Below are 13,975 nucleotides of genomic sequence, written 5' to 3' on the forward strand. Positions count from 1 at the left end.
GATCTTGGTAAAGAAGGCGCCAAGCGTCATCGAAAAGTTCTTCTTATTGCAGTAAAGAGTAGGAATATAATTTATCTGGATATTTGTCCATATTCAGAACCACATTCCCCAAACGACCACACAATGCTCTCCAGAGTTATAAACTTGGAAGAAGGGGTGCAAGTGATTCTCTTCATCTTTCGTTAATAACTCGTTAAATGCCCTTGGCTTTCAAGGTATTGACATTGGCAAGCTACGAAAAAGGAGAGTGTCGATACTTGACAGCAAACTACACTGACAAAAGTTTTCACTTAGTTTCTATTAGGAACGCACATAGTATTTTTCCAAAAACAAAAACAATGATTTTTACCTGAATATCACATAGCATTAGAAATTCTATATGAGAAATCATATAGATTTCATTTGACACATAACGTTCATGTGATTTAGTGGTGCAATTTCCAATTATGGGATCACATGAAAGTTTTGTGAAATTCACATGGATATTTTCCACTGATTATGTGATTTATTTTATGAGTGTACTCATGATGGGAGGAGTCTGTGTAGCCCGAGGGGGACAACTCTATATACGATGCAGGAAATATTGTGCTTTGCTGTGACTCTACGCGTACGCTGAGTATTTAGATAGAAAGAAGATTTATCACGATTTTGAAGATTTCCTGCAAAAAGATGATGCGCGATGCAAGTAGATGCGAAAAATGAAAGAAGATTCTTCGAAGATTTATTCGCTAGTGTGAGATTTTTTGAGCATCTAGAATTGAGGTTTAGATGTGTCGCCCCCCTCGGTGTAGCCGGCGTGTGCAAAAAGAAAGGCAATCAAAATTTCATTTGGTGATTGTTTCCCAAACACAGACATCATATTGTAACACCACCGTGATTATGCATTGTAGCATTTTCTGTAAATTCCAATTGGTACAATAAGTGCTTCAGTATTTACACTCCGCGTTGAAGAGAGTCAATATTCGAAGTGAAACAAGTGTTTATTGAGAAATTCTGTAAAAATCTTCAAAATGTCTCAACACATGGCTGCTAAATACCTCCGCGATTATCGGAAACGCGTGAAAGACCAGGAGCCAGCAGGGAAATCTGCGAAACAGACGTGGACCGATGCTGAACGCGTTTGAATGTGTCGAGCCAACAAGAAAGCGGCCAAAGGTAATCCTAATTTCAGGATTTTTTTCAATAACCGCCCAATTTAAAAAAAATGAATCGTTGATTTTGGAATTGAGTTTCTAAACCATTTATTTTGTTATTAATATATTAGTGAATGTAGCATCAAAAACAATCTCGTAGTTCTACGTCAACAATGCGATCGTGCTTTGGACACAACCACACCTACATCAGCAAGATACAGAAAAAAAGGAGGTGCATAGAATACTAATCTAAATGCTTACGTAAGGGAAACGTAGAAAGTTTGACTGCAGTTATCATTTGACTGCCGAGTGATCAAAAGGGGTGTTCGTTGCTTTGTACACTAAAAACGAAACTAGCTCAGTAATTAACTTTTACTAATTTGTCAGTTACTTTTACTCATTCGTATGGAAAATTTTCTTAAAGCGTAGGTTACTCATGTATGACTCATATAAATGAGTAAGTATTACTCATATAAATGAGTAAAAGTGACTCACTCTTTGAGTAAGATTAGGTTTTCAGTGTACAACGCAACGAACACTCCTGTAATGAATTGAGATATGAAATTCACTTTATTCCAAAAGTTTCGTAGTCCTACGTCAACAATGCGGTCGTGTCGGACTGTGTCAGAGATTGCAAAGCATCACAACCACCAGAATGATCGGTAGTTGCTTCCTGTTACTTCTAAAAATCGAGGAAGTATTTCAAGGAGTCATCATCCCGCTTCCGTCATGGTTTGGGCTGAAATAACTCACACCGGCAAAACCCCGTTGATCTTCATAGACAAAGGGGTAAAAGTGAACCGTAAACCGTATCAGAAGCTGTTGACTGACTCAGTAGCTCCCTGGACATCACAGCATTTCAGCAAGAACGATTGCCGGCTCATGGGGCATTTTAATCCAATAAACTATTCGGTATGGTCTATCTTGGAGTCAAGAGCCTGCAGAACCCCGCATAAATCACTGGAACATTTGAAAGCATCTCTTCTATAGGTTTGGGAAGAAATATCTGGAAAATAACTTTCGGCCATCGTGGATAACTTCCCGAAACGTTTAAAGGCGTGTATCTCAGCACGGGGCGGCCATTTTCAAATGAACAAATAAGACTATTTTCTTCAATAAATATTGCTATAATAAACAATGACTATTGATTTTTTAAGTTGTCAATCAAAGATAATTTCAACAACATTTTGCTGTACGGATTATATTCGGACACCCTGTAGTAGGCGAGGACGGCCCCTGGCGCTCCGTATCATAGGACGAGTTTCAGATAATCTGATACTCCATACAACCGTCGTGTGGCATTTTCTGGCAATATAGGTACCCTATTACCAGTATTTGAGGATAAACGCACTTAGATTTATAACTAGGTGGAATGGACAGTCCTGTGAGAAGTGGGTTTAGTCAAACGTTAGAAGTTTCCGATCATCAATTTTGCCGGTTGTCACCAAGTTAACATCTCGAATTTCCTAGGGATGATTTTCTTCGATTCATTTGGGTGAACAAACTTTGTTCTAAAAATAAGCTATCATTAAAATTAGAAAATAATTTTAGAAACCTTTCGGCCACCACATTACACAATCTAACATTTCCCAGTTGGTTGTAGGTATATTTTTTCCTAAGCTCCACGAAAACCCAGTAAATGATCCAAACCTTCAAAGAATTCCATCGAAAAATCCCTTCTCCTAAAATAACTCGCCCACCAAACGTGTTAAAAATTCACCACCCACAAGGGTCACGTAAAGGATTTCCACTAACTGACTTTTCGACCGTCAAAATTCATACTTTCCAGAGGAAATCCACTTCCTTCGGACTTCCACGGACTGTCTCATTTGGAATTCCGAAACCGCGCGCGCGCGTGTGCCGAACGGATCCGGTTTCTCTTTCAAGTGCCCTTCCGAGCTGACCACCGATGGGCAAAGTTGGCCCAAGTGTCCGTAATTGATTCTCAATTTATAACTCTTTTGGACGTAAAAGTTTCGGCTGGGATGTCTGGTGTCAGCTGACCTGGCACAGAATTGAAATACGATGTTCAATCGATGGGGTCCGACTCCGTAGTTGGAGGTGGGGGCAGCGGTGGTCGTTGCTCGATTCGTGCTCGGCAGCTCCGAAATGAACTGATGGACTCTCAAAGGCGAGGGGGTTTATTTATTATGCCAATCATGTAGTCGTTCCGAGGACCCTTTGCAGGATACTAACTTGGAGTTGGCTACTGCGATTGGATGAGTAGATATCATCTAGTCTAGTCTAGTGCTCATCGCTCATCTTTGAACTTATTATCGTCATTTGTCGTTTCGATGATTGCAATAAAATTTCACCAGTCGATGTTTGTCATTCCATTCTTGACGAGGAGTTTTCTAATGAATTTCAATTTGTACATCGAATGACAGCGTCATCAAACGAGACAGCTTCTCGTCACCCCACTCGAAAAGCTGATGAATATTTTGAGTTGCACTTCACAGCATGAGAGGAACCCTTTTTCCTACTAAAATGAGACTCTCTTCAAACTTTCCTCACTTTATGAGTAAAAAAGAAAACTTTTTCCTTTATTCGACTCGTCACTTAGTCTATTGTGACTATAGGCCTATAGGAAGGAGGAATAATAGAAAAAGAAGGTTTTCCCCCGAGTTCCGAGAACCACATCGAATCGAATTTCCTTCCAATCATTCACTCTTCTTATACTCACATTCATTCCTGTGTTATTTTTCTCTTCCTTCCACAGATGCCGGGTGGATTTTCAAAAGTCGCCAACGAAGAACTGCCGGATAGATCTGGACGTACTCGGTAAGTGTGTCTCGTCGTCGTTGAATTGCTTTACCCCAATCGAGGCAATAGCTGCTGCTTCCTCATGGCCTATTTCTGTATGTGTGTGTGCCTAATTCAATTGTATGAGTCAGACCTACTCCAACCACAATAACGATCGATGACGCGGACACGGTGTTCCTCTGGGCGGTGTTATCTAAAAAAATATGTACAGTCAGGAATCCTTATTGCCGGGGTAACGGGGGCGTGAATAAGGAACCGCGAATAAGGATACCCACAGCTTATGGGATTTTCACTAATATGGGCTGTGGTGGATTATCTCATTTGTTTCATTACATAAAGCTACACTGTCTTGGACAAAGTTGTTCTACTGGGTTAGACCAACAAGTCTGTGCCATTACATTCAGGTTTAATTGGGAACTATGCCGCTAGAGGCACTTCACTTTTATATTACTTATGTTGGCGTTATAATATATAAAACGTTGGACCCAAGTTACAATATTTCGCGATCCTGGCCATATAGAAAGTTGCTGTCTTGAGCAAAGTTTTTTTGGTGACCAAGTCCTTTCGGATGGTGGCCATATTAGTTCAGAACTCTCTCACTACGTGGCACTAGCGTGCAATTGAACTTCCTGTATAAGCTGTATCTCGAGAACCTGGCCATATAGGAGGCTACTGTCTTCAGCAAAGTTGTTCAGGTGCAGGCATGGAAAATCATTTGCATTCATTTCGTGCATTCATTTACATTCATTTGCCTCTAACTTTTTTCTTCACCATAATTCCGCAAAATGGTGTATAGAGCTTTTGTAGGTTTTGTTATTAACTACAACTTTTGTTAAAAATTCAAATCCGTATCTCTTATGCATGACGAACCAGAGCGAACAGAATCCACTACTGTTTTTCAGTGAATGTATTTTACATTCACCGGAAAACAGTAATAAGTTCTGCCCACTCTAGTTCATGATGCATAAGAGATATAGATATGAGTTGCGAGCAAAAGTTGTAGTGATTAACAAAACCTATAAAAGCTCTGTACATCATTTTGCGGAATGCTGTTGATGAAAAAAGTTAGAGGCAAATGAATGTAAATGAATGTATGAAATGAATGCAAATGATTCCATGCCTGTTCAGGTGAATAAGTCCTATCGGATAATGGTCATATTATTTCAGAACTCTCTCACTACGCGGCACTAGGGTGCACATGAACTTCCTTAATATGTTATGTCTCGAAAGCTTGTCCATATAAGATGTTGCTGTGTAATGTGAAAACAGGAACCGAAAAAGGAATGACGTGTAGGGGCCGGAAATTGATTCAGACGTCATTTTGAAATCCAAGATGGCGGCCATCAGTTCAATAAAGACTGTCAAATACCCTACAATATGGATATTTTTGGAAAGGGAAACGACGAATAGAGGCCGAAAATTGATGCCAGACTCCATTTTGGAATCCAAGATGGCGGCCATCAGTTCAATAAAGACTGTCAAATACCCTACAATATGGATATTTTTGGAAAGGGAAACGACGAATAGAGGCCGAAAATTGATGCCAGACTCCATTTTGGAATCCAAGATGGCGACCATCGGTTAAAGAAGAACTGACAAATACTCTACAATATGAGTATTTTCTGAAAGGAAACGACGTGTAGACGCCGGAAATTGATGCCAGACGCCATTTTGGAATCCAAGGTGGCAACCATCGGGTCAAGAAAAACCATCAAATACCCTACAATATGAGTATTTTCGGAAAAGGAACAATGTAAATAGACCGGAAATCGATGACATACGTCATTTTTAAATCCAAGATGGTGACTATTGGTTCAAGAAAAACTGTCAAATATTCTTCGATATGGGTATTTTCGGCTAAGGGACGACGTGTAGAGGTCGGGAATTGATACCATACGCCATTTTCAAATCCAAGATGGTGGCGATCGGTTCAAGAAAACTGTCAAATACCCTACAATATGGGTATTTCCAGATAGGGAATGACGTGTAGAGGCCGGAAATCGATGCCAGACGCCATCTTCAAATCCAAGATGGTGGCCATCCGTTCAAGAAAAACTGTCAAATGCCCTACAATATGGGTATTTTCGGCAAAGGAACGACGTGCAGAGGCCGGACATCGATGTCAGACGTCATTTTGGAATCCAATATGGTGACTATCGGTTCAAGAAAAACTGTCAAATATTCTACATTATGGGTATTTTCGGCTAAGGGATGACGTGTAGAGGTCGGGAATCGATGTTGTAGAGTATTTGACAGTTTTTATTGAACCGATGGCCACCATCTTGGATTCCAAAAAGGCGTCTGACATCGATTTCTGACCTCTACACGTCATTCCCTAACCGGAAATACCCATATTGTACGGTATTTGGCTGCCATCTTGGATTCCGAAATGACATCTGGCATCGCTATCCGACCTCTATACATTGTTCCTGGTCTGAAAATACCCATATTGTAGGGTATTTTACAGTTTTTGTTTAATCGACGGCCACCATCTACGATTCCAAAATGGAATCTGGCATCGATTTCCGGCTTCTAAACGTCGTACCTTTTCCAAAAATATCCATACTGTAGGGTATTTGACAGTTTTTCTTGACCCGGTGATCGCCATCTTAAATTCCAAAATGATGTCTGGCAATGATATCCGGCCTCTTTACATCGTTCCTTTTCCGAAAATACCCATATTGTAGGGTATTTAACAGTTTTTATTGAAGCGGCGGCCGGCATCTTGGATTTGAAATCGGTGTCTGGCATCGATTTCCGGCCTCTACACGTTGTTCCCTTTCCAGAAATACCCATATTGTAGGGTATTTGATGGTTTTTCTTGAACCGATGGCCGCCATCTTGGATTCCAAAATGGCGTCTGACATCGATTTCCAGCCTCTACACGTCATCCCTTTTCCGGTTCCTGTTCTCACATTGCACAGCAACATCTTATATTGACAAGCTTTCGAGAATTAACATATTTAGGAAGTTCATGTGCACACTAGCGCCGTGTAGCGAGTGTGTTCTGAACTAATATGACTATCATCCGAAAGGACTTGGTCAGCTGCACAACTTTGCTGGACACAGAAACTTCCTATATGGCCAGGCTCTCGAGATACAGTTTATATAGGAATTGCACGTGCACACTAGCGCTGCGTAGTGAGATAGTTTTGAACTAGTATGACCACCATCCAAAAGAACATGATCACCTGAACAACTTTGCTGAAGACAGTAACTTTCTATATGGTCAGGATGTCCAGGATCACGAAATATTTTAACTTGAGTCCCAAGTAACACAATTAGTCATAAACGGGTTTAGCTAACTTATTTATGACAATATCAGCGGTAAACATTTACGTCTAGTCACTTATATACAACTTATTTATACCGAAAAAAGTGCAAGAGGTGGGATCTAAATATAACATATGCTTGACTTGCGCCACTTATTTATGACTATAACGCAACCTACTGTTTTGGACATGTTGTAAATTAATTTAATCCTTCCTACTAATGGAATTTGTTTATCATCAATTTACACAACTTATTCTTCTGAGGAATTTTATCGTGCAAATAAAGTGCCTAAACTGAGATTCCGTACTGCAAACATTTATGCGGTTGCGAATTTATGGTAAATCTATACATTCTACTTCTAAAAAACTCATTGGCTCTTAGAAAAAGCTTGATATAATAAATTGAATTGCATAAAAAATCCTGGATAAAATTCCCCAACTTTGCAAAAAACAAAAAAAAAATAGAATATCAGCTTTCTTTTTAAATTATCTTACTTTTCTCTTTTACAAAACGTACATGTGATGTTGAAAGCACAAATTAAATGTTTTTTTTTTTAAATTCTATACATTGCTTCATTGGTCAGCCATATTGTAGTGCAGTTTGTAGAATGCATTGAGACAATTCATATTTGTTATCAAAACATGTTTATAACACGAAAAACAAGAACATTATTTTTATCGTATATTGAAGTTATAATTAGGTATAGCAACTCTCAATTGCATGTTTAAAACACTTTTATAACTGATTGTTTTTGATGAAAACTGAAATATATCTTATTAATAACATGTTATCAATAAGTTACATCTCAGATGTATTCATGTTTCTAATAATGACATATGAAAACATGTTGTACATAAGTCTAGCCAGTTTTCACCAAATATAATCAGTTATAAATGTGTTATAAACTGGTAATTGAGACATGCAATATCGAATTATAACTTCAAGATAACAAGTGGTTGTCAGAAAGGTCGACTACTTCACAAAAAAACAATACAACGCGCCTAAAACAGTATCTTTTAAAAGCAATTAATATATAACTTATTTACAACTGGAATTTTTTTATTTTTCATGCAAGATGTTGCAAGTGTTACTTGGGGTCCAACGTTCCATACATTATAACGCCCATCATTAGGAATATAAAATTGAAGCGCCTCTAGCGGCGTAGTTTCCAATTAAACCTGAATCCAATGACACAGGCTTGTTGGCCTATCCCAGTACAACAACTTTGTCGAAGACAGTATAACTTTATATATTTAAATAAAAGAGATAATCCACCACTGCCCCCATTAGTGAAAATCCCATAAGCTGTGGGTATCCTTATTCCCGGTAGCCCGGCAATAAAGATTCCTGACTGTACCGTCAAAACGATGAACGCCAGTTGGTTTGTATGGCTATTCTGCATTCTATGAGCTTAAAACATTGATTTCCAATGGTAGGTTGTCTAATGTCTGTTTTTTTTTAATACTTAGGTTGTGAGTTTGATTAATTCGGTTTTTGCTTTCCACCACTGGCCATGGACAGTTAGAGAGAGTGAAATTGAGAGAATTGGGAATAATTCGCTTTCGGTGCATATTCAGGTAAAAAAAGTGAACGACAACCTAAATTAGTCAGTGACTTTGTCGTACAGCTTTTTTCCCGGAAATTATTGTTCAACAAGCTACAATTAAATAAAAATAATTTTTCCCCATACAGTTTAGCCTGCTTTACTACCAGTTCCCAGAGAGCCAAAATATTCAAATTTGAGAGAGAAAATTTACTCTCAGGAGCTCAATCTCTCAACATTCCATGTATTTTGATGACACTCGGTTTGTGATTTCCCTTTGGCAGATTGCAAAATAGAGTACCTGTCACTAAAAAACATGTCTGGTACTTATATGCATTTCGTTTAACGTGTTAAACATGCTTAGCGTGATCAGAGATTTTATGCCTCAGAAAATCCCGGCGGCACCGACTGGGATTGAACCCAGGCCTTTTGGGGTGAAAGGTAATCACGCTTACCACTGCACCACCGGTGTCGCTAGCGTTTATCGTTATAATGGTATTTTTTTTGCCAATATCGCTCAGAGGAACACCGTGACGGAGGGATGAATGAGGACGGCAACAATACCTATAACAAGAATAACTTCGATGGTGACGACGATCCTAGTAGGCCAAGCAAGCAAGTCAGTCGCTGGAGCTGAGGAACGGAAATTGAATTGGCAAACATTGGCTCAGGCCATAAACGTGAGATGGAAAGGAAATTTACATCAAGCTGGAGGCTTCCGGAGCGGTTGGCCGAAGGTGGAGTCTGAATGGGCGGACGCCAACCGTGATGAGTGGGTTCCTGCCGTTATTTATCTCCCCGTACCTGTCTGGAGGTATCTTGAATTATGAGTTTCGGGACGTTGGTGTTTATTTGAAAAACACAAAAATGTATGCTGGCAGAAGGAAATTAAATGATGATTATTGAGAGAGACAGGTACTGAAAAACGGATGCTTTCCAATTATAACGAAATACGAAATAATGTGAGTCAGTGGTCACAAATAGAGCTTCCGTTTTTCGGTGGACTTCAGCATCCCGGAATTCGTGAAATATAAACTCAGTGAACAGCGATAGTGAATAAAATTTAAAATCGCTAGTTTCAAGTTATGTTTTGATCGATTTTCATAAATGTAGGGGAAATGGTTCTAATGTTGGCCTATTGATCTGAGATTACGTCCATCGCTAATATGGCTATTTTTGGTCGCTTTTGAAAATTTAGTCGATTGCTGAATTTATGTATGGGCCCAAATTAGGGGAATTCAGGCCGACATTACATTCATTTCCCCTTTATTTGAATTCAACAATTTCTCAACTTTAACTTCCTTTAAAGAATGAAAAAATAGATTTTTTCAATACTTTTGAAGCGCCCATACTCCGTTGCGCATCCATATTTCACTCCCGTGTTGAAGTGCCCAACGTAGAGCAACAACTCGCGTGGTCTTTCTTTCTCCGTGAAATGAAAGACAGTGCAATTCCATTTCTACTGTATGGAAAAAGCTCTTTGATGAATCTGTTATCCTGAGGTTGGAACTGTGCTCGTCCGCACCTAGCAAACCTCGGATAATAAACTCATCAGAACAACTGCCCCGATTCTTTATTATTCGAAACCTTTTATACATGAATTTGTTACTTAAACTCTACACAATAGTTTTTCTCCAGTATGTACATTTAAAGCGAGACAGATAGTTTTTCTCTTGGAAAGTCGGTGTCTGTTTTTTTTAACAAGAATTAATGCTCCTCGCGGTAGGAACGACTATGTAGGATGCTTACTCACCAATGTTTACTTTGACCTTTCGCGAAGCACCTAGTTAAGCCAGCGCGCATCGCTGACGACGCGGTAGCAACTGTTTATAAACAACTGACCCTGGAAGTGTGCGACATTGTCACTGCTGCTGTTAAGTTGTGTATTTTCTACTACCGTATGGGGGTCTATTACTGGTTAATTTCTTACTCAGATTGATATTGGATTTTGAGGCCTTTGCACTTTCTCCAGGTGTCTATGAATATTTGCATAAATTTGAAGAATCCGCGGAAGTTGAAAAAGATGTCGGTTTCATGAGTATAATAACATGTTTCAGGTGGCCAGATTAGATTAGATGATGTTTGGGACTAACATTCATACTCAATGTGTAAAAACTGGAGATCTAATGTTTAGCAATACCAGCGCCGGCCGTGTACGAATGTAGGTTAAAAAGGAAATAGGAAGGAATCTGTTGACGTGATACTCGCCGTGAAGGAAACCGAGAAGTCCTCTGCGCTTCCACATGAGGAATTCTTTCAAATCTCCATACTCCAGGCTGCCGAAGATCCCCACTGACTGCACATTTCTGGAAACTTGCCAAACTTCTTGCTTGTAGTTTGTTGTCACGCTGTCTTTTGTCACCTGCTCCTGTCGGTTCGTAAACTTTTGTCCTTGATAATCTTGTCTTGCATTCCGAATCTCTACTACTGAATTAACGAACTGGACGCCTCAACACAGTCGAAACACGATATTATAACTTTATGAACGCTTGAAATAAAATTTCAGCAAGCAAATTAATTCATTTAAAGAAAAAAATGTTAAATATGCTGACGAAAACACACGCAACAAAAGAAAAACACGTCAGCTTTCAAGTGCGGCCTACTGTGATCGAATCGAAGAAAATGTTATGTAGTTTAAAGATACAATATGGGTTTTGCGATTTTTATTCCTCTCCAGGGTTGCTTCCACACACTTGCTATAAAAAAAATTTGGAGTTTAGAAATCATTCATTGATCATTGATACGTGCCATCAACTTCCACACAAGCTGCTGGTCAACCTCACCGGCTTTTTTTCAGTATCTGGCCATTGAAATAGCATCATTAGTAATTTTTCCACTCTTCTTCAGTTTAGCTTTGATGATACCTCATCCATTTCGATTGGATGGAAATTGGGGCAGTTTGAGGGGTTCATCTCTTTCTCAATGACGTCTACTCCATTATCGCAATACCACTGTTGCGCATTACTACTGTAGTGTCAACTCGTTAATTCTGGCCAAAACCTGAGGGGGCCCCGGTGGGACCTAATGAACGGCAATACACGTTTTTTTTTCAGGCATTCGTTGATGTGTAACTGTCCTGTATGTTATCGGCAAACTTGTCCGCAAAAACTAATTTATATTTTTTGGGAACATCTCCGCGCACCCTGGCAACATAAAACTTCTGTCCCAGAAGCTGTTTGAAGTCCAATTTGACATACGTTACGGATGCATCCGGTGAATTTGGTCAGCATCTGGTCATACAGCTCTCAGACCCGCATTTTGGCCGTAATGTTTTGCTTCATGGTCCGGTTCGGTTGTTCAATAGCCCGATAATTGAAGAAACCTTCCCGAATGCGGATTTTCCAAACAGTATCGAGTTTGTTGACCACATCCACGTCTGAAAGTCCTGGATTCGCTTTGAAAGCCTTCATGACGTTCTTCATGGTCCACTGTACCGCCATGACACCTTGATTGCACCTTCCGGGAAACAGACAAACGTTTCAGCACTGCACAGATGGTGGTTTAGGTTGTTTTCAACTCCTTTGTGATCCTCAAGCCCGACTCCTTGAGCGCAGAATTAATTCTATTATTTTTTCTACCATCGCGTGGCAATTCAGAAACATTTATTTTTTATTGTTGCGGTGTACTTCAAGAGAAAGACATTGTAAACGAATCTCTGACACCGATTGGCATATGATTGACAAAACATGTTTGGATTCACTCCTTTGATGAAGCTTATAAGCAATGTTTTTATGATATATTAGCTGCCTTTCTTGACTCAAGGGCGCTCGTGTTGCCTGGAAGTCATGCCTCAGAAAAAACGAAAGAGTGGATCATATTGTTGATACAATATGGTTCAAGCTAATTTTCATGACAGGCACTCAAAGCCAATCGAATTGATTATGAGCCAAAAACGTTGCACGTGAATCAAATTTCGGGACGCTCCAGTACCTTTACGGTACTTTTCATCGACTTTAACTCCGACTCTGTAAGCTCCGTCGGGCTCCGACTAGGCATTCTGGTATGACCTGATGTAGAATTTTCTTTCATCTCAAGCTCCTAAATCGCACAATTTTTGAATATCTTTGTAGTTCCAGGTTTTCAAAACCAATTTAAAAATTATTTCATTGTATAAATTTGTTTCAAACTAAAAAAAATCTGGAAATTTCTTAGTATCACATCAACTAAATATGGTATTATGAAAATTTGCCCTTGGTCTGCAAATACTCCACCTCTTTCAAAGATCCTGAGAATTTTTCAAAGTCTGAGAGTCTCCAGTTTTAAAAATTTGCTCCTTCGCTATATATGTTTTTTTTTTTTTTTTTAATTTAGAATCTGAAAACTTTATATGAAGTCCAAGATCTTGACAATTGATCAATGCTCAAGATGTTATAAATTTGCCTGAACGAGTACACTGGAGTGGGTTTTAACGCGAGGGATATGCACTAGGGTGGGTTAAGTTTGTATGGTAGATCACAACCCCCTGTTCCTTACTCATTAAGGTCCCTTACTCAAATTGAAACGAATTTTGTTATGACCTGGATTTGGGGGAGAACTTTAAACTATGTATGGGGTTCAAAACGATTCTTTTCATTTGCTTTCCAAAAATTCAAATATTGCTCAAATTTCACCAAATCTCGCGAATAGATTAAAAATACTATGCAGAACAACTTTGTTCAAGACTGGAAATCGATTAGACTTCGGAGAAAAAAGTTATTATTATATACCTACTTGGTCTAAACTGAATGATTAGTAACTTTTTTTTACTAAGATCAAATCGATTTACAGTCTTCAACAAAGTTGTTTTGTATATAGTTCTCAATGTACGTCCAAGATATGGTTAAATTTGAGCAATATTTGGATTTCTGGTAGGCAAATTAAAAGGATCGTTCTCTTTTTCATACATTTTCTCATACAAAATTTAAAACTCTCGAATCAATATTATAACAAAATTCGCTCAAATGTTGCTCACTTTTTGGGGACCTTAATTCACATTGAAAGAGCAGTGGGAAACAGGGGGTTGTGAAGTTAACCCACCCTAATATGCACCGCGTAAAAATCGACCAACCAAGATTGATAAATTAAATGCACAAACATTTTTAAATGCTTGAATTATGTTAGATTATGTAATTTTAGTAGTTTTCATTTTAATTCTGGATTTACACAAAACATTGTAAGATGTTTTATGTGCGTCATTTTTTCACTAAGGTCCAAAACAGATAATTTGATTGGAATTAAGTTGTTAAATAGAGAAATCGTTAAAAACATACTGCGTAAAAAGCGA

General features: G+C 38.8%; 1 protein-coding gene across 1 annotated transcript in view; it reads left to right on the plus strand.

Annotated features, from left to right (window-relative positions):
- side-V (sidestep V) overlaps positions 1 to 13,975 on the plus strand; it is a 307,327-nt gene that overhangs the window by 223,750 nt on the left and 69,602 nt on the right. The window contains exon 4 of the mRNA XM_065239440.1: positions 3,853 to 3,914. Coding sequence (XP_065095512.1) covers positions 3,853 to 3,914 — 62 coding nt within the window. The remainder of the gene's footprint in view (positions 1 to 3,852; positions 3,915 to 13,975) is intronic.

This window comes from Ochlerotatus camptorhynchus, unplaced genomic scaffold, assembly GCF_037179485.1.
Source record: "Ochlerotatus camptorhynchus isolate MF236.1 unplaced genomic scaffold, CSIRO-AGI_Acam_v1.1 ptg000055l, whole genome shotgun sequence".
NCBI classification, from domain to species: Eukaryota; Metazoa; Arthropoda; class Insecta; order Diptera; family Culicidae; genus Ochlerotatus; species Ochlerotatus camptorhynchus.